Source organism: Grampus griseus (assembly GCF_964374135.1).
Source record: "Grampus griseus genome assembly, chromosome: 12".
NCBI lineage: Eukaryota > Metazoa > Chordata > Mammalia > Artiodactyla > Delphinidae > Grampus > Grampus griseus.
In genome coordinates, this window is record NC_139006.1 from 70,062,136 (window position 1) to 70,088,207 (window position 26,072).

The 26,072-nt window shown below is 38.9% G+C and overlaps 1 protein-coding gene across 6 annotated transcripts in view; it reads right to left on the minus strand.

Annotated features, from left to right (window-relative positions):
* TCF4 (transcription factor 4) overlaps nucleotides 1-26,072 on the minus strand; it is a 360,765-nt gene that overhangs the window by 30,787 nt on the left and 303,906 nt on the right. For all 6 annotated transcript variants that reach the window (XM_082667162.1, XM_082667160.1, XM_082667161.1 and 3 more), the window contains 6 exons: nucleotides 23,285-23,418; nucleotides 17,281-17,413; nucleotides 8,152-8,219; nucleotides 6,958-7,036; nucleotides 4,323-4,399; nucleotides 1,247-1,450 (listed from right to left, as the gene is read on the minus strand). In XM_082667162.1, the coding sequence (XP_082523288.1) occupies nucleotides 1,247-1,450; nucleotides 4,323-4,399; nucleotides 6,958-7,036; nucleotides 8,152-8,219; nucleotides 17,281-17,413; nucleotides 23,285-23,418 (695 nt within the window). The remainder of the gene's footprint in view (nucleotides 1-1,246; nucleotides 1,451-4,322; nucleotides 4,400-6,957; nucleotides 7,037-8,151; nucleotides 8,220-17,280; nucleotides 17,414-23,284; nucleotides 23,419-26,072) is intronic.

Consider the following 26,072-nt stretch of genomic DNA (forward strand, 5'->3'; position numbering starts at 1 on the left):
CTTTTGGAATCATCTGTAAGTAAGAGATGCTCTAGTGATAATGGAAAATAGACCTTCATACATGCAACTTTCGGAGAGCCTGTAAGGCACAAAACAGGACACTAAGGTGTCCTCTGGTCAGGAGTTTGTAAAGAGCAGAATTACACAGAATCACTAGTGATATGAAATTCCCCACCCATACGGTCACTTCATTAATTGTCATCACTTAACATTTTGTTAGGGAGATTTGCTGAATCTTTGTAACCATCCAAGAAAGAATGCACTACCAAGTCCTTTCCAAAAGTAAGTGGCAAAATTGAAATTTCAATTGTAATATGGACAAATCTGCTTAATTAGTATTCAAATAAACACATTCATAAATAGGTAGTGGTAAAACTACGATATACTGAAATTACATGGTGCCACATCATCTATTTAGACAGACACACCATATATTTCTACCTCCCACAGCATACTCAGAAGCAAAAGACATTGATGTGGCTTATTTAATAATAATTTAAAAAATCCAACCTATTCACATGTGAAATGCCAGCAACGTAACATGAACATTGGGGTCTTTAGCTGAAGTCCCCAAACTGAAGATTTGAACACACCAGCAATGACCCAGCAATGATCTCCTAGGCTTATACTTAAGTGAAATGAAAACATATGTCCACACAGAAACTAGTACATGAATGCTCACAGGAGCATTATTCCTAATAGCCGAAGACTGGAAGTAACCCAAATATCCATCACCTGATGAATGGATCTTTAACGTATAGCTATACAATGGAATCTTTTGGGGAATAAAAATGAATGATGCTCTGATAAATGATAAAACATATATAAACCCTGAAAACATTATGCTAAGTGAAATAAGTCAGTCAGAAAAGACCACCACATACTGTGGGATTCCATTTATAGGAAATATCTAGACTAGGCAAATCTATAGAGACAGAAAGTAGGTTAGTAGTTGCCAGGGGCTAGGGGGAGGGAAGGATGGAGAGTGACTGCTAACGGGCATGTGGATTTCTTTTCTTTTTGTAGGGGTCAAAAATGTTCTAAAATTAGACTCTGGTGCTGATGGCATAACCCTGAGAATATATGTAGAACACGGTACACTGTAAAAGTGAAAGGGGTGAACTGTAGGTTAAATAAATTACATCTCAATAAAGCTGTTTACAAAAGAAAAAACTGCAGCAGTAGTATTTGTACTAGAAATTCTAATTCTATAAGATAACTAGAGTCCCTAAATTTAGTCACTTACCATGAGTGAATGTCTGTTGGCAGAAAGAAGACCGGTTCCATACCCTGAGGCCAGACCACCCATTGCTCCATTATGAGCCGGTCCAATGATTCCGTGCATGTCCCCATGACCACCAGGCATGGCTGTGGACGGGCCCACGGCATGATTCCGGAGAACATGAATAGCATCGTCCAGTCTTTCTAAACGATCTTCAATTCGGCTTTGCTGTTGGTTAATAAATTATGTGAAATTTGATTTAGTTCGAAATGCGTGTGTAGGTTATATAAATAAAACCTGAGTTGACACGAATCACACTTTGGGTCTCTGAATATATGTTTCCAGTAAAGTTTATTTCCTTAAAATTATAATAAAAATAAATAGTGACCTTCCTAGAAAACTGGTGAAAATCGTTAATGCTATAATTATAGTGTAATTTTTTGTGAACAAATTCAGTAATTCTTCCAGGACATTGTTAGTACACATGCTCCACTATATTGCATAACTTTGAAAGAGAATTTAGATTTACTTCAGAAAAGAAAAAACATTTATTGAGTTTAAGGAACGTTCTGGCAGGCAATTGTTAAAGATTTCAAAAAGTTAATAATGGAAAGGTGACGTATTTATAGTTTACCAATTAAATTATCTTCTTAAGGGCATATCTCCTGGGTTTCCTCTGTGCCATATGATATAGTGTTATGTATCAAGTCAGGGACAGGTAAATGCGTACAGACTGTAATTTCTTATCAAGTACTAACAATTTTTACTGTGTTTCTTGCTTTCTAGCTACCATCACCAGCTTGTGTGTGTGTGTGTGTGTGTGTGTGTGTAAAGGGAACTGGAGCCTCAAAACGGTTAAAGAAAAACATCGCAAAAATTCTGTCAACCAAAGTGGTAGGAGATTTCAAGACTGAAGAATCATAAAGACTTGAATGAATTGTTCACCAGGGGCTTCTAATTGATTTCAAAGCCCTTACTATAGTAGAGAATTCACTACCTTATAAAATGAAAAACCAGCTGATCTTTTTTTCACCCCAGCCATTAGGATCCTAGTTTTCCACAACTGGATACAGCCTATATGGATGGTTTTTGGTGAAGAAATTGGACATGGAGATGTGTATTCATTTTTTTCAGTGTGATCCATAATGATATCAAACAAACATCTCCAGGGTGCACTTTAAAATACACCGTCTCACTGGATCCTCACTCTACATGTGTAAGCAAGCAGCGAAGACATTATTATCCCTTCCTTATAGATGTGCAAATGAGGCTCAAAGAAATTAAGTGAATTAATTATTCAATGTCACACCGCCAGGAAATGGTAAAGTCAGGGTTACGATCTAAGTCTTCAAATCTAGTGCCTCTTTGTACCGGATCATGCTACAATCCACTTTGATTTCCAACGGGCTGTGCAAACAGATACACCAGCTCTCCCGCCTGAGAAAAACAATTTCTAATTATTCCCTACTAACAGAAAGAACGTGTGTCTAATACAGTCAGTCTAGGGTACAGAGCCTTCTGATTTGGTGGGCTTTGGTGTTAAGGGGCCTCCTTTAAACTCCTAGCTCTGCTGCTTATGTGACCTTGGAAAAGTGACTAAACTTCTTTGAGTCTATACTTCTTAATTTATAAAAATAGGAATGATGATATACGCTTCCAAGTGTAAGCGTGAGCACGAAAAGAAATAATACACGTGCCTATCATCCTTTCCGGCTCACAGCTTTTGGGTGGAGAGCAGTTTCTGCTTGGGAATCCCCTCTTGAGTGTTCAGAATTCAAAGAGAATTAAAGCTGCCGTTCACAACTTACAAACCTAGTCTTTACAGCTCTAGAGCTGGAAAAAAACCAGTTTTGATCGATGGGTCCCAGAGACTGACTAATGGAAGGAAACACTTAAAAGAACGATGGCCTGTAGATTCATGGGGCTTATGTAGGCAGTGCTTACACTGTCTCAATCTGTGGTCACCTTATTGGCTAAAATGTGGAGGTGGCCGATTTACACACGACGGCATGGAAAAGCACAGTGAAGGGGAAATCCATCTTTGTATCTGCATTTTTAGATTTTCCTTAAGTTGTTAGCCAAAAGGAAGAAAGGAAACCCTGAACGGCTGACAAGACAACATAAAGATAGATAGATAGATAGATACATAGATCTATGCCTACTTCCATGTTCCATCTCAAAATATGCAGAGAAAAAGGGAAACTCAACCTTGAAGAACAGCTCCTTGCTGCTACCCCTCCCCATCTGACTCATATACAGACCAGACAGTGCACAGAGCAGTGTTGCTTCATGCATGTTTCCAGCCCCTTCCACCTAGAGCTGAGGGTCAAACACTGAATCATCATGTGATTATTTATAATATTAATTACACCAAGGGAAAATTTTCAGCTATTCCCTACAAGAGAGATTTAATGAAATTACTAGATTTGCACGAGAATCAAAGTGAATGAGGAAATAAGCAGTAGGCTTCTTATTCAGAGGTCAAGGAGAACACGCCTATAAACCTGTTATTCTGGAAAGCAAAGCACAGAGACGTAGACTCTCCAAGTGTTCCAGCTCCACAGCATAGCTGGAACTCCAGCACTCTCATGTCAGGAGAGGCATCTAATCATTGATGCACATCTTCCTCTCAAGGGGAGGAGGCCAGGATCCTTCCAAGATTCTTAATCTCTTACCTGGTTCTAGATATTTAGAGCCCTGAGGCTTCCACTGTAGTAGTATCTGGGTTACAATCTATAAACAGGAACAAGCACCGTCTAATAACTCTGGCTCTAACCAAACGCGTGGGCTTACCTGACGTGAAAATAAGAACCTTGGAGAGTGAACTCAATGGTAAAGGAGACACATGGCCTGAGAATGGTCAGAGTGGGGACTTCCCTGGTGGTCCAGTGGTTAAGACTTCACCTTCCAATGAAGGGGGTGTGGGTTCAATCCCTGGCCGGGGAGCTAAGATCCCACATGCCTTGTGGCCAAAAAACCAAAACGTAAAACAGAAGCAATATTGTAACAAATTCAATGAAGACTTTAAAAATGGTCCACATCAAAAATAATCTTAAAAAAAAAAGAAAGGCCAGAGTGAAGATGTGCAGATGAAACTTACCAAAGAGTGTAAGGGTCCTTCATAATTAGGAGATGATGAAGCCTGTCCTCCATTTCTAGACCAAACAGCTGTGCCTGCTGATATGAAAATGGGAATTACAATGAGATCCGTATAATCTTAAAAATAATCTTACCAACATTTTAAACAGTTCTTGTAAAAATTAGCAATATTGATTTCTACTTGGACAACAGGGAAATACACGTAAACTTCCCATACAAGAATTTGGGGGCGAGGAAAACATTTTAAATGTAAAACATGTAGACTGTACGTGGACTCAGAATTCTCTCAGGCTTCCTCCTAAAAGGGAACACTTCAGTGATTCTGAATTTTAGCTAGAGAAATGTCCCTTTGATAGAAAACTATCATACACAGTCAAGGTACTTTTAAGAGTGCAAAGAGGGGCTTTCATTACACCCTCATGCAAAGCCAGTTTGTTAAACCAAAATTCTCTCACCAATGAAAAGCAGCTCTGCTACTTGTTTTTTAAATGATCTTTAAGAAAGGATAAGCCTTCAGAAACTTTTCAAGGAAATAAGATTAGCTGGCAGCGATCCACTAAACCAGAACTTTAAACACTCAATATAACAACATTAAGTAATTTCTTCCCAAGAAAACACGTTTTTAATGATTCACTATACTTAAAGAAAGATGCCTGCTATAATAAATATAACATGTCTAACCTACCACTTTCAAAATAAAAACCACTTTTAAATTTAAAATAATACATACTCCATGTAGAAAACTTAGAAAATAAAAAAATTCAAGAAAGGGGAAAAAAATCTATGATCTCACAGAAATCTCCTGCTCCGACACTGTTAGCACTTTAAAAATCCATTCTTCCTGCCATTTCTGGGTGTGCATGTGTGTGTATTTTTATGCTAAATAAAAATAGAATATTTCGTTCAATTACTTTTAGTGACAGAATCTGGACAGAGCGATTGGTGTGAAAATAGCAGTCTATCCCCATATTTATATCTTCATAAAGTTCTTTCTTCCTAACATGTGCTCTTCCAGGAAGGATTACCAGCACCCCAAAAGTGGCCTTGTTTCAGTGTCTTCCACATAAAGCATGCTCCTCGGTTTGGGGGATTTGTGGCGTTTTCTAGAATGATTTGTTCCCCGTAACTTTCCCCTCCCATCCTTAACCTGGAAGTGGAGTGACAGAGTGGTGAGCCCTGGATTCCAGCCTGAGCTCTGATATTGCTACTGATGGATCCTCAGCACATCCCATACTCTTTCTGGGCCTTTGTATGTCCATCTGTAAATCAGAGCATTCAACTCAAACAGCTGTTCTCAAACTTTATTAGGTTCTAGAATATTCTTTTTTCCAAATTATAAAATGGATGAAATCAGAGCTGCTTTGTTTGAAATGGGGAACTTGGGAGTTCTCCCTGTCCAGACTCCCTCATCCCTGGCCTCACTGGGCTCCGTGTTGTCTAAAGCCTTCTCTGGCTCTGGACATTGACACCTGTGATCATTTTCCAGAGCCTAACAATATGGTACTGAGCCGGAAGTGTACAACAATTCTGAACTTGACTTTTCTGTCATGGGGAGTATTTCCTTGCTGCTCCATTATCTTCTATGTCATCTCTGGCTCTTCCCGGTTTCAACATTATCTCTCTGGAGATATGAACTAAAAGGTCCAAGCTATTTCCCTCTCTATTCTGTGACCCCCTGGTGTCAATGGAGGCTTGGAAAAGGCTGATATGAAGTCTCACCTAAGCCACTCTGAAAGCTTTGTGGCCATCTGAAACCTCCCACTCTTTACCAGGGAACCCACGTTATGAGGGGCCATGTGAGTGCTGCATGCAGGGAATAATACAGAGATGGAGGTGGCGGCATTCAGGCAAGTGACTCCAGTCTAAATTACAGTAAGGTCAGGTTTCAATCAGGTACAGATGTGATTTCGTGTTTTTTTGTTTGTTTGTTTGTTTTTAAGAAGCCACCTGTCCTCTTTCCCAAGAGAAGAGACATGTACCAGACAAGGCCTTTCTGGAAGCATTTATACTGGAAAGGCAATGCGCCTTTAAAATGGAGCTCCGAAAAGTGCAATGCTTTACTAACACAATTTAACAACTTATAATGTTATTATTTGAAGCCACAGGTCATGTTAATTTGTTCTATTAAATGGCAAAACATTCCCTTTTACTCCACAGCTACATCACAATTTATTTACACAATTATAGTTTTCTTCAAACATTCCAGTAACAAGGACTTTAAAGAGGGAATCTGAAAAGTCTAAAATTTCTGTGGGAAATGATCCTTTTGAACAGTCTATATTTGATGACTACATAATCTATATTCCTATTCATGACGATGTGAACTGGGTTTTCTCATTGAGATGTTTTCTTGGAGTATATTATTCTGTGCAGAGCCAAGAAAAGTTTATTAGAAGGAAGTTTCCCACATGCCTGTATTTCTAAAAACATGTAATTTTTACGAAAAGTTTTGGATGTAAATGACTTCACCATCGTAGGGCAGTCTGTCTCTCCCACCTCTTCCTATTTGTCTGTCCAGAAATGCTCTGTTTTGAGCTTTTGGAGGGAGTGAGTTTCCACCTAGTAGCACAGGAAGTGTAAGGGGGAAACCATTCCATAAACTGACACTCGGATGCAGTGGGTTTATGGTACTGTACCTGACAGAGACGGGGGAGAGCCAACAGGAGTTGAAGGGTTTGACGAAAAGCTGTTGTTAGTGTGATCTGGAGAATAGATCTTAAAACAGTGGGGAGAAAAAAAACAAACAAACCCTCATTCATTGGGAATAAATATTCAACAATTTTAAACCACAAAGTGTCAATGCAATTCATTTACAAATTCCAAGGTACACAATGCATTCAACGATCAACTGTAGTACCAATATTCTAAAATGAAAAACTTAATTGATTTTTCAATAGAAGAGCTATTGAGGTGGTATGAGATAGTGGTAAAAGAACCAGACTGGGGTCAGCCGACTTTAGTTCTTGTCCATTTCCTCCCATGTCCTCCCATGGCTGTGTGGCCATCAACCTACACAGATACTCCAAACCTCCCTTTCCCTCCTCCATACAACAGGCGGTTGGACAGCATCATCTCTAAGATTTTTGTCCAACCTCTTCTGCATTATGTTTAAGGCATGTGATTCCAAGGCATAAGAATGCTCAGACTGAAGAAAAACTTTTCCTTAGGTCACAATGCTAATATAAGTCAAACTCATCTCTGCCCCCATTGGTAAGGAAAAACCAACTGAAGAGACAAAACGTTAGAGCAAGTCTCCACTTACGTTTACAAATGATCACATTCAGCTTTTGAAGACCGTACCAGGTACACTCCTTCAGACAAGGAAGGGTACCATCTGTCACTAGTGAACATGCAAGGAATGCTGGATTCTAGCCTCTAGGCAGTGGGCGGGCAAAGCGGAGAAGCTGAGTGCCAATTATGTGACAATTTCTCCTGGGTCTCAGTTATGGTCATTTTTCTGAAATGCCTTTTGCAAAGTGTTTTGGAATTACCCCTTGGCAAAGTCAGTCAGTCAGGGAGTACCCAAACGACTTCAGAAGAAAATAAGACATCAAGATAGAAAATCTATCCTCTTAAAGGCCCTGAGAATATCCACCAATCCACGATCGAGTACCGGGAAGCAGAGGAGGCAAGATGGAAGACCAGCCATCCGCTGGAATCTTCAGAGTTCTCTCCTCAAGTTTTCCAATGATCATTATGCAAGGAAGCTAGCCTTTCCAAAAATCAAAGCTATTTGCCATCCATTTTCTAAAATTCTAAATGTCCACTTCTGATTAAAGTTCACCCTTCTGCCATGGTACATATGAAGTCCAAAGTCAATATTTCCTCACCGAAGCAAGTGCTTTCCCCAGAGCATCTCCAGTCTGGGAGCTGCCTGCTGCTCCGCTTCCTCTATTTGCTGCAAAAACAAAAGGCAGAATATGAAAAACCAGGCAGTGAGACGCCAAATGATTTTCTATTCCTGGTCCATTTACTCACAATTTAATTGCATTTTTAATGCTAATTACGACACATTAATCTTTAATTAGCATTAATTTGTTTGCTGAGGTAGATGTCAAATATATTCATGTTACATTTTTTTACAGATAAAATACAAACCTGACACCCTGGTTTAAAGATAAAGTGTTTTAGTTGCTATTACATTCCCCCTGGTTGTATATGAGTGGTTGGTGGTGAACAGTAGCAGGTGAGCATATGATGGCCATTGCTAAAAAGTGTGCAGTACTTTCAGGTCCCTGAAATCCTCAGAATTTGCCTTTTCTTTATATTTTATATAGTAAATATATATAGTATATATATAGTATATAGTAAACTGCTTTCAAATTTAAAAAAACCTTTTTTTTTTGGCTATACAGCAAAATGAGATACTCCTCTCAGAGTTCCACAATAAACAAAATAAAACAAAAAAATCTATAACAGGCCTGCCTTCCTAGGAGGGAAAATATTTTTAATATTCTCCACATATTTTAAGTCTGTGTTCACATTTAAAGAATTTGAACCCTTAGCTACTAAAAGTCAATGTTGTCTCAAATTCTGGAGATAAAGTAAGTCCACATGATGATGAAGCAATCTCTATTATCTTAAACACTGGTGTTTCTACCTACAAAATAGATGAACAAAGAGTACAGTCAGCCTTCTGTATCCACAGATTCGGCATCCAAGGATTTAACTAACCTCGGATCCAAAATGTTCAGAAAAAAAAAAAAAAATTCCATACAGTTTCAAAAAGCAAAACTTGAATTTGTTGTTAGTGGCAACTATTTACATAGCATTTATATTGTATTAGGTATTATAAATAATCTAGAGATGACTTAAAGTATATGAGAGGATGTGCAAGGGTTATATGCATATACTGCGCCCTTTTATAAAGGGACTTCAGTGTCCTCAGATTTTGGTATCTGTTGGGCGGTCCTGGAACCAATCCACTGGAAGGATACTGAAGGATGACTGTACTGTTAATAAAGGGATATAGGTTCTGGTATATAATTCGAAGCCAGCTCTTTCTAACAAGTGTCTTTTGGAAGTAATTTGCTTTATAAAATGGTATAGCCAGTGGTGTCCTTCTTTTACATTTATTAAGGCCTCAGCATAAGCAAACAGATATAATATTTAAATAAAACCTATTAAGCTCCAGGAGAAGATGTTTCTCACTATTTTGTGAAATAAGAAAAGGAAATCTTAAATCAACTGATTAACCCAAGCAAAACTTCATTACACATTTAAAACTTAAGAAAAATTCCCAGCCCCATCCTCAACCCAAGAAAGCAACCCTTCTGGCAAATGTGACATCTTCAGCTTCCAGATCTGTAAAATACAGTTGCGGGATCAGATGGCAAGTGGTCAAATTATCTTCGTCTCTAGCTTATCCTGACCTCTGCTTAGCATAGTTAAATTATGCTTGTTATTTTTACATATTTATATGTTAGGTATGATAGTTCGATAATCTTTTGATGTGTGCTTTATTTGGTTAACAAAACTCACACCCACATTCATTTGTTAATTACTAAAACTGAAAGAAAACTGGTATGTGATAAAAAGAACACAATCACCTTCTGACAAAACAAACCTATTCTTATTCTTATCACAAATTCATAATAATAAAAATGTATTAGTTGCTAGTACTAAGGAATTTATGTATAAGAAAGTTCTTTGAAATGAGGGTCTGACATCATACAATTCAGCTAGTGGAAGGAACTCAGAGATCAAGAGTGCTAAAAATACTTAATATAAGAGATAACTGAAATTATATCTGGTGTGAAAATAAAAATTTCTGCATCAAGGAGTTCTTTTAAAACTTAAGACAATTCTAAAGAGAAAATAATAAAAATTTTGAAAACACAAAGAGCACTAACATTTTTTAGCATGTATTACCATGGTATTTGGGGGCAATTATACGTATATATTTGTTTTTCTTTTCCCCCCAGAAGCAATATTATCATATATACTTAAAATTAGATTTATCAGTCAAAATAATTTGTGATATCTGCTTGACTAGAAAACAGATCTTCATGAAATGAAAATTCAGAGCCACAATAGAAAAAAATTACATTACCTAACAAAGAAACTAAACTCAAATAGGATAAGATATTGTTATACTTATGGATAAAATTTGCTGCTGTAGTAGCTTTCAAAAGATTAATTCTTTGAACAGCTTTAAAATGAGAATAATAAGTGTTTTAAAATATACTTTCATGAAACCAAACAGAAAGAATTAAAAACCAACAAAAATATTTTAGAGACATTTAAAAAATAAAGTATACTCTCAATTTATCCCTTCCTCCCACCCTTTCCTCTCTGGTAACCATAAATTCATTGTCTAAATCTGTGAGTCTGTTTCTGTTTTGTAAATAAGTTCATTTGCATCTTTTTCTTTTTAGATTGGGAGTATGGGATTGACATGTACACCCTGCTATCTTTAAAATAGATAAGCAACAAGGACGTACTGTTAAAAAAAAAAAAGAATATGCCTAATTCAAAAATAAATTATATACGGCATAAAAATCATACTTTAGAAGAGATAAGATACAATCCTTATGACCTTTTCATACTACGCCTTTCTAACTAAACTTTCTATTAGTGCCTGTTTTATACAGGGAGATGTTAGAACTCAGGAAGTATAATAGAAAGACAGGATTTAGCGCCTTACATTATGTTGTCATGAAAATGTTTCAGAAAACTACAAAGGCTGCTCATGGAAGCCACTGATAAGAGCAGACTATTTTTTAACATACAGCCAGCCATTCTACCTTGCAACAGCTGGAGAACCACCCCCAGGGCTTAAATTTCAAAGCAGTTTATTGGGACCAGTTTGCCCTTTCACTTGGAATGCCTTTTGTTCTGTTCCAGGAAACACTGGAGAAGACACATTTTCAAGAGTCCCTAAACATGTTCAGCTACATGGGTCCTTCTCCTGAAGATTTCTTTGTAGTTGTGTGCCTGTTATGTGAAAGGGCATGAATAATCAGAAAGTGAATATATATTTAATTCTCAAATAGCAAAATTTCTTCTATACTGAAGAAACGGGTCATGTTTAGCAAACTACACTCCTCATTAAATGTGTGCTCATCAAATCCACTTTCCCACCTTTAACGTAACAGGACTTGATTACTATTCCAGGCCTGAGTTTCTGTCAACTGATATTATCAGAAATTACCAAAATGCCCAGATAACAGAAATAAAGAGAAAAACTATTGCCGCCCTGCTTGGTAAAGACTGGATGGATTTCTCATGTTATTTTAGCTCTTACCAGTTTCTCTAGCTCAAGAGAAAAGAAAAAAATAATCAAATCTCTAAGTAGAGCTGTAACATAAATATGAATGGAAGATGAGAAGTTATTAAGAGGAACTGTAATTTTGTAGGAGGATTTGACACTGCCAGCCACCCAAGCATTATTGAGATGGCTTGAACACAGGTGCTATTGCTGGCTAGAAGATGGAGCAAAAAGAAGGGTTTAGTCTTTTCAGCTACAGGTGGGACCACCCTCGGTCTCAAACTCCACTTTGGGGAAAATGACAATTTCCATTAGACATACCCTAATCCAAACATCAGGATGAGTGGTGTCTGGGGATTGACTGCTGTGAACCAGAATTTGGAAGATGTGTTACCCCTTTACTGCACACCCAGAATCCCAGGCTGGGCACATCCTGAAGATATAAAAGGATGAAGAGGTGCAATTCATAGTGCCTTTGTCTGAAAGAAGATGATGGTTTTAAAAACTTAAGTTTTTCTGAACTGTGTCCAAGTGACCCTCATGTTATTAAACTAGTAGAAGCAGCCTAACAATGTCATGAGATTCTCTACAAAGATAACAAAAGAAGGAGCATTTCCAGCCTTCCTACAACCTACAATTTTAGAATAAAAACTTACATCTAGGCTACGACGTACTCATTTTTAGCAGGAGGGATTCCTAGGAATTCAGGGGGGAAGCTGGGCCCCCTGACCATGCGCAGGAAATGGATGAGAAGACTTAAATCAAACTGGTTTATTGTTCTCCGTTGGTGGTCTTTGTAACTAAGATGCCACGACACTGCTGGATAAAATTCCTATTACTCTTAGGCTCTGTGCCTGTTCATCACCCAACTGTATTTGAAGGCTCAAGATTCTTGTAAAAGACGAAGTGAATCTTATGTGACTACTCTCATAATAAAATTACTGTGAAACCAAGTCCTCAAGGGGAAACGGACATAATGTTTCTACTAGAAAAGCCACATACTAAAACGCATCGTGTCATACAAACATGTCATTAGAAGTGAAAGTTGGAAGCCAGATTAATCCATGAACCAGATAGATATTCCAGGGTAATCTTTAGCATATGTTGCATTCAATCAATCTTGGAAGTCTGTTCCTTCAACACTGTTTGGTTTGAGGTTTAAAAATATGGCAAATACCATGCTTTAGAAAAGCAGGCCGGTTAAAGACTAATAAAACAATAACAGTTATTATAACCATTATGCTAGCTCTATGCCCAATTCCCTCTGAGAAGAAGGGAGGGTGTGTAGCCCCAAACCACAAGCACTCACACCCTCTGAATGTATACAAGTGGTATCTCCCAGTGGGTAACTGAAGCGCTCTTGTCCTTGGGTAGTCTAAGGGGATTGTGTTAGTCTCAGGGGATTGAGGTGGGTCTCTCAACCCTTTTGAATAGGAAGGGCTATTGGATAAGGCAGGTAGGAAGGAAATATGCAGACAGTACGTACCTACATGTACCATGTGTATGACTACCATCTTCTAGACATCTCTCTCCTCTAGAGTTGGTATCTAATAACTAAGTACAGTTCCTCCTCTGTATGCATGCTCACATGCAGAGGCATTATTGGACTGCAGTGATTCTAAAGTACACTGAGCAGCATTACATTGAAAGAGTTTTAGGAATCAAGTTGAAAGGCTCTGATGGTGGTAACTCTTGAAGCCCTCAGACTTAGCTTCTATCCTTAACTGGCTGCCACATCAGGTGAACGACTAAGAATCCACGGTGTGTTCCATGCACTATATTCATGTAATTTCAGGGTGCTAAACAGACCCTTCTAAGTCAGACATGCCTAATGCAACCTCCGGAGTTTGCTGGCAAGGCTTCGCAGAAAAGTAGTGGTCTACATGCCACATGTAAAATATTTTACTGTACGATTCTTTCAAAAATCCATGGATGAATGTGTCATTTTAAAAAAATCCTGTCGATGGGCTTCCCTGGTGGCGCAGTGGTTGAGCGTCCGCCTGCCGATGCAGGGGATACGGGTTCCTGCCCTGGTCCGGGAACATCCCACATGCCGCGGAGCGGCTGGGCCCTTGAGCCATGGCCGCTGAGCCTGCGCGTCCGGAGCCTGTGCTCCGCAACGGGAGAGGCCGCAACAGTGAGAGGCCCGCGTACCGCAAAAAGAAAAAAAAAAATCCTGTCGTTAATAAAATCTGAGTCAGCTTTGTCCTTCCAAGCATTTCTCAAAAAATGATATTGGGCATTAAAGGGCAAAAGAAAACAAAACAAGAAACAACGGCTATCCCTCCAAGTCAAACACAGCCATCCTGAACTTCAGTGAGCATCTTCCATCTTTCAGATGCAGAGGACAGAGCCGTAGGCAAAGGAGCATGTTTCCAGAGAGGTTACTCTCTGATGATTCTGGAGTTTACATCTCACTCCACATGCATTTTGTTGTCCTGTCACTGGTTGAGGACAATCATTGACTGCCAGGAAGACACGGTATAACATGAAACTGAGAGATGGAGCAATGATCTTCCTCTGAACTGAAAAAGCCACTTCCTAAGACATCAACGCCATTTATGAAAAGACTGTGTTGCCTTGCAACTTTTCACCAAGAAAACTTGAAAAATGTGATGTCCATGTGTTAGTGCTTGAACCCCATTCTTACGGCATTAGTATTGCTTACAGTCATTTTCTACAGAATCATGTGTGTAATCTCAAACATGTGTCAGGCTATGTGTTCCCTATTTACCAATTATTTAATTAGTTCTGTTTGTTCTTTGAGATACAGGCAATGTAATATTTCTTTATTTCCTGCATTTCAGAATGAGTGAGTATATGCCAAATATTTTCAAAAGTCTACAGATGTATCCTATTAATCCATACTGTTTGTTAGGGAAGTATCACTAACATCAGAAGAGAAATCTTCTCTTCTTGTTACACAGACATACTGCCATCCCTGGCTTCTACCACACTGTGAAAATCGAACTAAAGCCTAGGAGAATTAAAGTGCAAAGAAAAAAATAATAAAGTGCAAAGAACCAGGAGCGACTCGGACCCCGTGCAATATTAAGGTTTACTATCATACTTAAATTCTCCTCTGTATTTTAACTTAAGGAATTTGAGGATGTATTATTTTAGGGATGAACACTCTAGAATGTTCTCCCCTAAAGTAACCCTAAAGTAATAATTGTATGTATGCAAATTAATAAAGATCTGTTCCTCCAGAAAGCTGAATTACCATGTCTACTTATGTCCCGAAATGATTCTGAAGCTTTCTCACATGCTGCTAGTGATTTTGACAAGTACACCCATGATGATGGAGTAATTTATGCAATAAAGTTGTTCCTAAAAAGCATTTTCTGGGTTCCCAAATCGCACACTTTTCCCTTCGAAAATTATAGCTCCTTTATTATTGTCTAGACCCCGCTCCACTTAAACAGGGCCCTTTGGTCTGGATAAAAAGTTAAGTCCATCTTTAGGATGTAGCTGAGCCCATTAGTATGTAGAAGTCACCTATTATTGCCCTAACCGCCCAGACCAAATGAAGGAGAGTAGATATTCCTGTTCATCTACAAGCCAGTAATGAGCCAATCAGCTTAAATAAAGCAAATTCCATTCCCACTGAGACTTGTCGTGGCTCTGCTGACCACAGCTCGTGGAGGATAATCACACCATCTCATAATATCTCTTTCTCCCCAAGTCCTGACTTCCCTCGTGGCACAGTGGTTTAGAATCCACCTGCTAATGCAGGGGACATGGGTTCGAGCCCTGGTCCGGGAAGATCCCACATGCCACAGAGCGACTAAGCCCATGCGCCACAACTACTAAGCCTGCGCTCTAGAGTCCACGAGCCACAACTACTGAGCCCGTGTGCCACAACTACTGAAGTCTGCACGCCTGGAGCTCGTGCTCTGCAACAAGAGAAGCCACTGCAACGAGAAGCCCGCGCACCACAACGAAGAGTAGCCCTGGCTCACCGCAACTAGAGAAAGCCTGCGTGCAGCAACGAAGACCCAATGCAGCCAAAACAAAAAAGACTGTTTGGCAAATCAGTCAATATAAACTTTTTTTCAAATGGTGCCTAGGTCTACTTTCCTCAACTCAAGCTTTTGCTCTACCTTTGTACCTTCCTAAAAAAAGAAAATTACTCAAACCATAAGTAGACAGGAAATGTGCCTTGTAAGAGGATGAATGACCGGTCATCCTTCTTTATAACTAGACCTCATGACTGCAGAAAGGGGTTTTCCATTTGTCAAACCACATTGAAGTGAAATATGCTTTTCTCACTCTTTCAGTTCTGCACTTCTTTCTTTCTTCTTGTTTTTCGGATCTGCCAAAACTGCATTGATAGCTAACAAAACTTCCCCACTCGACCTCTGCCCGTAGCTCTCCAAGGTCAAACTGATGCAACACATTGGTAGAGGCTTTGTTATGAAAGTTACAAAAATGGAAACTCTTCCCTAAATTCGCCGCTTAGTGCGACATGGCGGCGAAGGGAAGGGCTGCTAGCTGGCTCATCTCAAGTGTGAAGTATATTATTGAGTAAGCAGGGAGTGTATTATTTAGGCAGAATTCTATTTGCAACATTTCAAAACACATCTCTTCTCGTTCATCAAAAACTCTCCCCCTCATAAGTGATTCATGCCACTTCCCGAAGTTCCAGGGACTATCTAAAGAAAATGAAAAAAAAAACAAAAAAAAACTGCGAAGAGCTGAGGAGACTAAACAGCAGTATTCTTCTGTCATACATTCGTCTCTATAAAATGTACAGTTATTAGTGTTCTCGTCACTAACTGGACCCACTAGAAGTGATCATAAGGCCGAGCTAGGGGTGGGTTTGAGTTACAGCCAGAGGAGGTGGCGACCCATGGAAGTCTGAGGTTTTAATAAGACCCTGAAGCGTCAGACTGTGCCACTCATCTGAAGGACAGGGTTGTCAAAGGCAGAATCAGAAGCTGGTGGCTGCCTCACCGCTAACCCGGACTCTTCCTCCAGGGGCAGCTGCATGCCCTGCCTGGCTCTTCCCTCAAGAGAAGAGTGTTGGTGGGCTAACCGTCCATCCTAGGGAGAGGACCATAATGGGCATCACGAAAATTGAGAAGATGATGGCTCAGCTCATTCGATAGAGGCACTCTGCTTGGGTCGTAACTTATCAGTGAATTTGCTGCGAAAAAGCAGCAACTCACTCCTGGCCCATTGATGCCCAGGCATCTCCTCTCCCATAAGTCAGCAAACACTTCGTCCCCTCTGGAGGACTCAACGATGCCACAGTCTCCATAAGGTGAAGCTATCTAGTTATTAATAACAATCTATAAATGTCACACGAGCTAGTTTTCAGAAGACAGTGCTGTGTTACGGTTAAAAGCTTTGCACAGTGACTGGAACTTGAGAAGCGATAAATAACTCCTATTTAGAGCTATTATGCCTTCTATCTTACTACTCTTCAATGGTTCGTCTTACTGAAGTTCACTTTGTTAGCTGTTTGAGACTGTGAGAAGCAAGGTAGTTTTGGTCTATTTAAACCTTTATTCGATCTAATCACTCACAATGGAGACAGTGGCCAAATTTCATTTTCTTGGGACAAAAAAAGTGATTACAGTCAAGCCAATGACAATTTGTGTTTGGTTCATCTGTCTGTTCATTTTGGTTATGTGATAAAAATCCATTGCTTGATTACTGTTCAGTGATGGGGTGGGGAGAGGTCCTCGATTATTAAACCCTGACCCTGGTTGTCGGCAACAGAACTGGCGTTTCCAAGACTCACCCATTATACTGTCTGTTCCGTTGGCAGGAGGTGTACAAGACGAGGTGCTGTAATGGTTTGTACCACTACGGTGGAAAGTGGACATCGGAGGAAGACTGGAATTGATGTCTGCTGAGGAGTGTGATGGATAGCTCTGTGGCAAGAAGCAGAAAAAGGAGGCCATATTTAATCACAAAACATCTGGTGGATTAGTTTTCCAACACTTCTTTCAGAACTCTTCGCTTTGCAATGGAGACAGCCCTCGGAATTTCAAAATATCCAAGAATACATCTTGCTTAGCTCTGACAGCTTTCATTTTTCAAATAATAAAATACAAAGACATAGTTGGTTTGGGTTTGCATCAAATCTAGGGGAATATAATGGCAATGCTGGACCTTGAGAAATGATCACGATCTCTAAATATAAAAATTACTGCTTAAAGGCATGTCTAGGACTTCAGCAACGTAAGAGACCACCACCACTATTATTTTTCTGTATGGCTTATTGATCAAGTAAGAAAGATTCCATAATATAATGAATAAAACACCACCATGACCCACAGGTTTACATTCCACTTCATCCTGACCTTCTGAATACAAACTGACCAAGAATAACCAGTCTCAAATCTTCTTCCTGACAAACTGGATCATCTTTCTGAACGCCAGCAAGAACAAAATGGTAAATGAAAAATTTCAAAAGCAGTAATGATTCAATCTCTCTCTAAAGCATTAACACATAAAGCCTGACATCAATGACTGTGTTGAATTACACTGGAACAAACGAACGGAGAATGACTTAGCTCCTCTCCCTTAGCAATACGCCATAGAGTTGACTATGAAAAAAGAACATCGTCTTTTACAGAATCATTTACTTTAAGGCTTAGCTTTGGGTTCGACCATCATACTAGTTGTCCAAATAAGCTGCTTTTCTTGGAGCATCTCACAGTGCCTGTAAGTGCTGTACCATCAGCAGATCACTAACAGAAACATGGTTATTTACAAAACCACGGTTATTTACAAAAATGGAGCTATTTTCTTTTTCATGACAAGAAAGTAGCTTAAAAAGTTATTCTCATAGGCATTTGAATGGATTACAGACACGTAAAGGAAAAATGTTTAAGTTAAAATATAACACTTTTTCTTTCTATGTAGTATATTAATGGGCTATGCATCTTTATTATATCATTATTGGAGATTCTGCTGAAATTAAGAGATTGAATATGATGCTGAAAGTCAGGGGTGATTAAAGCGTGGACACACTGTGTCTTGGGATCCCCTAGTTATTTCGTGAGGCCCATCTTGGGTTCTATCTCTGCCTTGAGGGTCCCTTACTACTTCCAACTCTTTCATAATCTCGTCTCTTTGAATCCCTAATGCATTTACATTCTGCACTGCGCCATTAAACACTTAATTAAATGTTGCTTTTCCATGCTTTCTCTTTCAAGAGCATTTCCACCGAAACTGTAAACTCTTCAAGGGGAGGGATAGAGCTCATAGTTCCGCATCCCACAACTTGTGGCTGAGTGCTAAACACACTCATCCTCTGAACAAAGAACAAAGAACAACAGGTTACCAGCTCGTGTTTAATAAATAGTGGACTGAAATGCTACTTATCTGAGAGACAACTAAACAGTTTAGAAAATGAATCTACATTTTGGAGTCAGTTTGCCAATGACGTGGCAGATGCCTTTGGAAATATTACCTCTGCACACTCCAAACAGTCCAACGGAAAGGACAACTTCAGTGAGAAAGTTGGGATGATGCCCTTAAACCATTCCAAGTTCCCAAGAATGCCTTTCAAACTTTAAAATTTCATGGACATCTTTGCTTGACCAAAAATTCCTTAGGCCACCTGTTAAACTCATTTCTACTTGGCACTTACAGAATACCCCAAGTAGTCCACGAAATTTTCTCCAAAGAATGATAGAGTGGGCCCATTCCATAGTACGACTGACCTAAAAAACTGGATAAGCCATGGAAGACCAAACTTAGAAGAGCTATTTCTGCTTGAGAGCTAAAGACTATAATAATGTAGAAAAAAGAAACAGACTATGGAAAAAGAAAAGTAAAAAAGATGGTTTGATTTCATTTCTACCCAGTCCTATTCCATGCTGAGTTTCTGAAGCATAGAGAAACCTTATAAATCAGTCCCAAGCTTGCAAAAATCAAAACAGAGGAAAAAGCATTTTGAAAAATAGTTAAATAACTACAATAATGACAGGATGAGACAGGAAAAAGATTACTGCATCAGTGAGAACTTTTAGACCCTTTCAACTTGGTGTAAAATGGGCAGTAATTCAGGATTTGACAAAGGGTTACTACTGAGTTCAGAGAATAAAGAGAAAAGTTCTTCCCCACAGATTTTAATGGGGAAACCAATGCAATCCATGTAAATCAGTAATTTTTAGAGACTCACAGAAAATCAGATGCTGACAGATGTTAATGAGATTTATAACTAGACTATTTTACAAAGAAAAGGATTTTGACAACTACTGTCACTCAAAGACGTAATAAAAACACCACAGAAAATATTAGTGATATGTGAATAATGTCTCTTTAAGAGTATTTAGGGATCAACTATAAGCACTCCCCTTAGTCTTTCTTACTTCAGCTATTAATACTGTCTACCCTGCTTGCCACAAAGCAAAGGAAAGGGGAAGTATGACAAAGTGTTATGGTTTTACATGCCCACTATTTGTCTATTTATTTTTACTTATGATACCCAATTATAGTGTATGTGGAGTCTACTGACAGAGTAAGTGTTGAAAATGTTTCCATGAGTGATGTTTTTATCAACCTATGGGTCGATAATTCACAAAGAAGAAAATATAGTTGTTAGCACATACTAAGAATAAAGTAGTCAAACTTTGGGCTAGAGCAGGGTTGCACAATCTTGGCACTGTTGATCTTTTGTGCCTGACCATTCTTTGCTTGGCAGGGGTTGGGTGTGGGTGTAGGGGGGTTCCTCCCACGCACTGTAGTATGTTTCCCGAATCCCTGGTCTCTGTACGCTAGATTCCAGCAGCACCTATATGCACCACGCCCCTCTGAGTTGTAACATCCCAAAATGTCTCCAGAGATCACCAAACATTCCCTGTAGGGCAAAATCGCTCCCAGTGAGAGTCACTGGAGTAAGACTTTATGTTACAAACAATGAAAGACAACAGCACTTCCTCTATATTAAAATTCCAGACTCCCAGGACTATTTCCCTGTGTGGTACAAAGACCATGCCTAACCCATGCCAGAGTGCAGGGATTCTATCCTATTTTTGAAAAGAACTCTGCCAAGTCATTCCAAACTTAAGCCTTCTACAACAGCTCATCCCAAAGCTTAACCACAAACTCCATTCTTCTGAGTGATTTTGCATGTGTATCTGTGACATAGCAGTGATTAGCTGTGGGATTGTTGTAGAGGCTGAAACTGTTCAGGGGATTTAAAGAATCAAAATGGGTGACTTGACAGTTGCTACTGATATATGTGGATTTTAAGCTTTGTGATTACATGTTCTATTATAACACAGTATAAAGTGATAAAGGCAATAATGTTTCTAAAATGTGCTACCTTCAGAGACATACTAATTTGGCCAAATTATACCCAAAGTAATCCAAGGAAAGCTTTCTTCTTTTTCTCAAACTATTCCTTTGTTCAGTATAGAATTGGGCAAAAGCTCCAGATGAAATTTTTTTTTTTTTTTTTTTTTTTGCGGTAGGCGGGCCTCTCACTGTTGTGGCCTCTCCCATTGCGGAACACAGGCTCCAGATGCGCAGGCCCAGCGGCCATGGCCCACGGGCCCAGCCGCTCCACGGCACGTGGGATCCTCCCGGAGCAGGGCACGAACCCGTGTCCCCTGCATCGGCAGGCGGACTCTCAACCACTGCGCCACCAGGGAAGCCCTCCAGATGAAAATTTTAAGGAACTACCATTACTTTTAAATGAAAGGTAACTAAGCACCTACTGTATACTCAAATGATTCTCAATCACTCTCAGATTTTTAGAAGTCACTTCAGCAAGAGAATTTTGAATAGTTACTGAAATCACAATGATTACTAGATATAATCATTCAATAGTTTCCCTATCAGTGAGAAAATTCATCAGGCTACATTACCAGAGACCTAATTCATTTGCCCTTCTCAAAAACAAAACCCCTCATCTCTAAGATCTGCTAAATGATCATGTTAAGAATGCAAACTGTTTTGAGATGGATAAATGACATTACAAATATAGCACCTGATACAACCTATTGGGTTACTCCTTCAAAATGATCTTTCCTCCTGGTTGATAATATTGTTTTGGTTCAGCAAACTTTTCTAAAAGGGTGTAGCTGGTTTCCTTCTTAAAATTACATTTTCTGTGCATTTGAGCGCATTTTCAACATGCTTCCCCCATGCAGTGAACTCGATTGGGATAAAAATCAAACCACCTAAGTCGAAGTTCTAGATCATGATAAAGGAAGAAAGAAATACAGGAGCGAAGAAAAGTAAATGTCAAATGAAATTCCAACATATAGTACAGTGCCGACGTCTTTTATTTGTAATCAAAACTTTCCTTGCCTACAGGACACATACAATTTTGATCATGGGTTCTTTAGAGAAGTACAAAATGATGATGGCGAAATAAAAATGTTAGCCAAGAAGAAATTCTAGTATAATAATAAGTGCTATTTCTTTAAGCTTTCATGCTAATGACTCTAAGTAGGAGGTGGGAGAAGAAGAAATTTGAAAGTAAATCATCTGCTATTTATTGAAAATGTGCTGAAATTTAAGATAGTTTGTGATTTCCACATTCAAACTTGAGAGATGATTAAAAAAAGGTCAATTCCATCTCCATCATTTATCTCTCATTTGAGGATAAGCTAACTGACCCCCCAGTGTCTCTGTCACTAGGACTAACTAAATTGATACTTGAAAGGATATCGGAAATCTTAACCTCTGGGATGTTTTCAGTCATCAGAATAGGATATGTCACCATTTCAATATCTCTGGTGGCCGAGCAAAAGAGAATAAAGACCACAGAAATCCAGAAAGTACTATCTCCCATATTAGAACAGAGAAAGAAACATAAATCTGGGTATTAGAAGAAAAAGGAGCACATCGCAAGATGGAGAGTAGTAATATAAGTCCCACTAACTGGATTTTTCATACTCTTTTGCATTTTGAAGATTAGAGGTTCATACCTTTTTTAAAGCCATTTTACTGCGCGAGATACTTGGTCCCATATTATCTGTATCCCAAACCTTCATGATCTAGAAGTACTCTTTCCTCCATTTAGTGATAGACTTAAGTTCATCAGTGGGTTCTGGGCTGTGGTAGTTTTTGAGGTTAGAAAAACATCTGATGCGTTACTTCCTCCAGAATAAAGACACGTACTAGGATGGATGAGTATAGTATTGGAGGGTATGGAAGTATAGCTAAAATACTGAAAATTGGGAATCTGATCTAAATAGAAGCCCCATGGTTGCTGTTACTGATGGGAGTGTATAGGAAACATGAACGCTTTCCTTCAGGTGTGGTACAAGAGTTCAAAGCTGTCACCAGCTACAGAAGCCGGTCAAGGAGAAATGGAAATGCCCGTGGGAGATGTGTTATCACCTACTTTCAAAGTCCACTGGCTATCACTCTGCCCCCTGCAGTATATCCTTCAGTACTACAGATAGCAAAAAACCCCACCCCAAACCAAAAACCAAAAAAAAACCAAAAAAAAAAAAAACCCAAGGAGCCGCCACAGCTAAAATTCTGCAACTCAAATACAATATGTATTTATGTACCAAGGGACGATGACACTGTGATAAAGAAAGCACAGAACAAAACGCAATAAACAGAAGGACAGCGACAAAGAGAATATGGCTTATGAAGGTGGTCTGATTGAGTTTATGTCTTTGACTGCAGAAACAATACAACTGTAAGAATAACGGGTACGTGCCAGTTTTACATTCATCGATAGAGTCCATGTGTACGTGCATGCAAAGACAGGGTGAGATTTAATAAACCAGCTGTGTTGTCCCCATTACCAAGTGAGTCTGCCTTACCAAACGTTCATGTGGATGCAGGCTGCAGTAGCTGCTAGACTGTGGAATATGAGAAGAATTGCCCAACATTCCTCCATAGCCAGGCTGATTCATCCCACTGGAGGAGCTCCAAGGGTCACTGCTGTGATGGCCATCTGTAAAGGACAAAGAAAACCATGACTTTTCTGAGGCACTCAGCCTTGCCTTATAGAGTAGGGTGTTTTCATATCCTGGAAAATGACTGCCTGTTGTATATTCATCTTTGTGTTGGTGAGCTGATTATATCAGAAGACAGTCTCATTATTTTTTCCCAAGTGGCTCTATATTGCCAAACAAATATAAATATTTAACAGAGTTAAAGGGTTCTTAGTAAAAATTTAACTGTAAAAGAACAGAACATATTTCTACATAGAACTATGTCAAGACAGCAAGGTAGCTAATGCTAAAGAAAACATTTCTTAGAAGTCTCCTTTTTTTTTTTTTCTATGAAAACCAACTAAAAAATTAAACTGTTCCTAAATTTTGGGGTGAAAATAAAACACTTGAGATATTACAGGGTTGGCAAGCTTACAAGTTTTGAGAGCATATAAAGAAATAAGTAATAATGAAAAAAAAAATCTCTGATTTCAGACTGGATTTCATTTTTGTGACACACAGAGTAGATGGAATTAAAGCTGGAATTACATTCTGGTATGTAGGGAAGAGGAACCTCATGTATATAGTTCTGAGTTTTTGACTTCCTTTTAAATGTTTGTATTTTGGTATATAGTTAAATAGCTATCGTAAGCCTTCAGTAGCAATTGAAAGGGTACACACATGTCGTAAGGTAGATATTACCGTAAGGACAATTTTGAGAGCCTCTGGATTTTATAAAACTGTGAGTTAAAAAGAGGTTTAAAATTATATGGAAATTATATGAAGTATCTTTTAATACCAAGTTAATCTTTTATTAACACCATATTAAAAATATTCCTACAGATTTTTTTTTACTCTCTGGACCTACTGGCCTCGAAGTTACTACTAGATTGCTATTGTTTGGTCTGGGTTTCTCAAATTAAGGGAGCAGAGCATCTATGTTACTGCTCAGTTCAAGTTTTCTTTCCTTCAGTAGTTTAACAAAAATTATTAAATGCCAGATATATACAAGGCCATCAGCTAGGTGTTAATTGTATGGCAGGCATTGCTCCCTTGAAAATAAGAGTATTTTCACCTTACACGTCATTTAATAAAGGCCTTTTGAAAATGTAGGCAGTATAGGCAAGTTAAATCTGACACTATATTTCATAAAGCCTTTTTTTCCCTGAGTTTTTCACCCCAGAAGTTAGAATTCAGAAAACTGGAATGGTTTCAGGGCAGGAAGGAATAATCCAGAGATGTCTTAAGAACTATGAAAGCAAAATCATGTCTGTGATTTTGACAACTAAAGAGTTTTAACGAGAAGGTGGAAGCTAAAGTTAAAAATAAGAGGTCACACAATAGTGGGTTTAAAATAAGCTACTAAAAAGAAATAAAATAAAATATGCTATTGACAGTCTCTGAATATCTTTCATCTAAACTGTATTTTCTTCAAGACCTGAATTCTCAGGGCACTGTGGACCCTTACTGAAGGACATTGATGTGAAATGGGATCACGACGTACTGTTTCTGTGATCATAACGTAAAAACGTAGGACTTTTTAAAAAGTTCTTATTCATGTACTTCAGATTTAGCTCTGAGCTTGTGGAAGCTCAGATGCCATCTTAAATTCAAACATGAAGTTTAAGACCACTGACATTTCAAAGAGATGACATGCATGGCAAATAAATTGAGAAGCTCTATCATTGAAAAAGAGTCTCCTGAAACATTCTGACATGATGCCCTACAAGGAAATACATTTAGGATTTGTTAACACAGACACTCCACTCAATGCAGACTTACAAAAATACACATTTTACATAAATTATGCTTTTCACAGTAAATTAATATTTATCACATCCCATGATCTTGGCATAATGTGGGTTTGAAAGAATAGAATTAGATGTGTGCAAATTAATTGTGCTCATCACAAATGTCAACTCAAAAAACATTTTTTTTTTTTTGCTTCTTGGGTATTCATATGCAGAAAAGCAAATTCGTTCCCCGTAGTTTGTTTTGCGTGGTCTGCTACGGAGAAGAGCCTACTGCTTTACTCAACCTGATCTTTCCTTGCAGTGTGCACGGTTTAAGCAAGTGACCTTCCTGAAGGCAGACAGAAGAAATCTATCCTTCTGTCAGTTTTCTCAATGAAATTCAGCTTTGAGTGATGAGTCCTTGAGCTGGCAATCTCTATAAGCACCGGTGGTGGTAGCACACTCTCTCTGACTGGTCATAAAAGAGAGGCGCTGGTGCCCAAGTGGCTGCTACCTATAGCTGAAGGGGACACACCTTTTGTCATGGCACAGAACACACCCAAGTGACATACCTGCTGTTCCCCTGGAGAGAAAGGGACATCGAGGACAGGTCACAAAGATAAAAGACCCTGGTCAACAGGAGCTCCATTACGTGTGGAACCAATTCTCTCTATTCCCGAGGGACCCATTCGATTCAATTTTATAGATTTTCCATGGAATTTCACATGTGAACTAACAACTCAAAAGAGCTAACACTCTGAAGGGAAAGGAAACAAACCCCTTTGAAACAGAATGAGTTTGGGTATGTCCACTGTAATCTAAGGGAGATGCCAAGTCACCTCCCTGGGACTTGCTGCCCCAAGTGGCTCCCCTTCCCATGGCATGGTCCTTCCGGGAGGAGCACGAAGAAGGAAATCCCATGGCACTTTGCCAATGCAAAA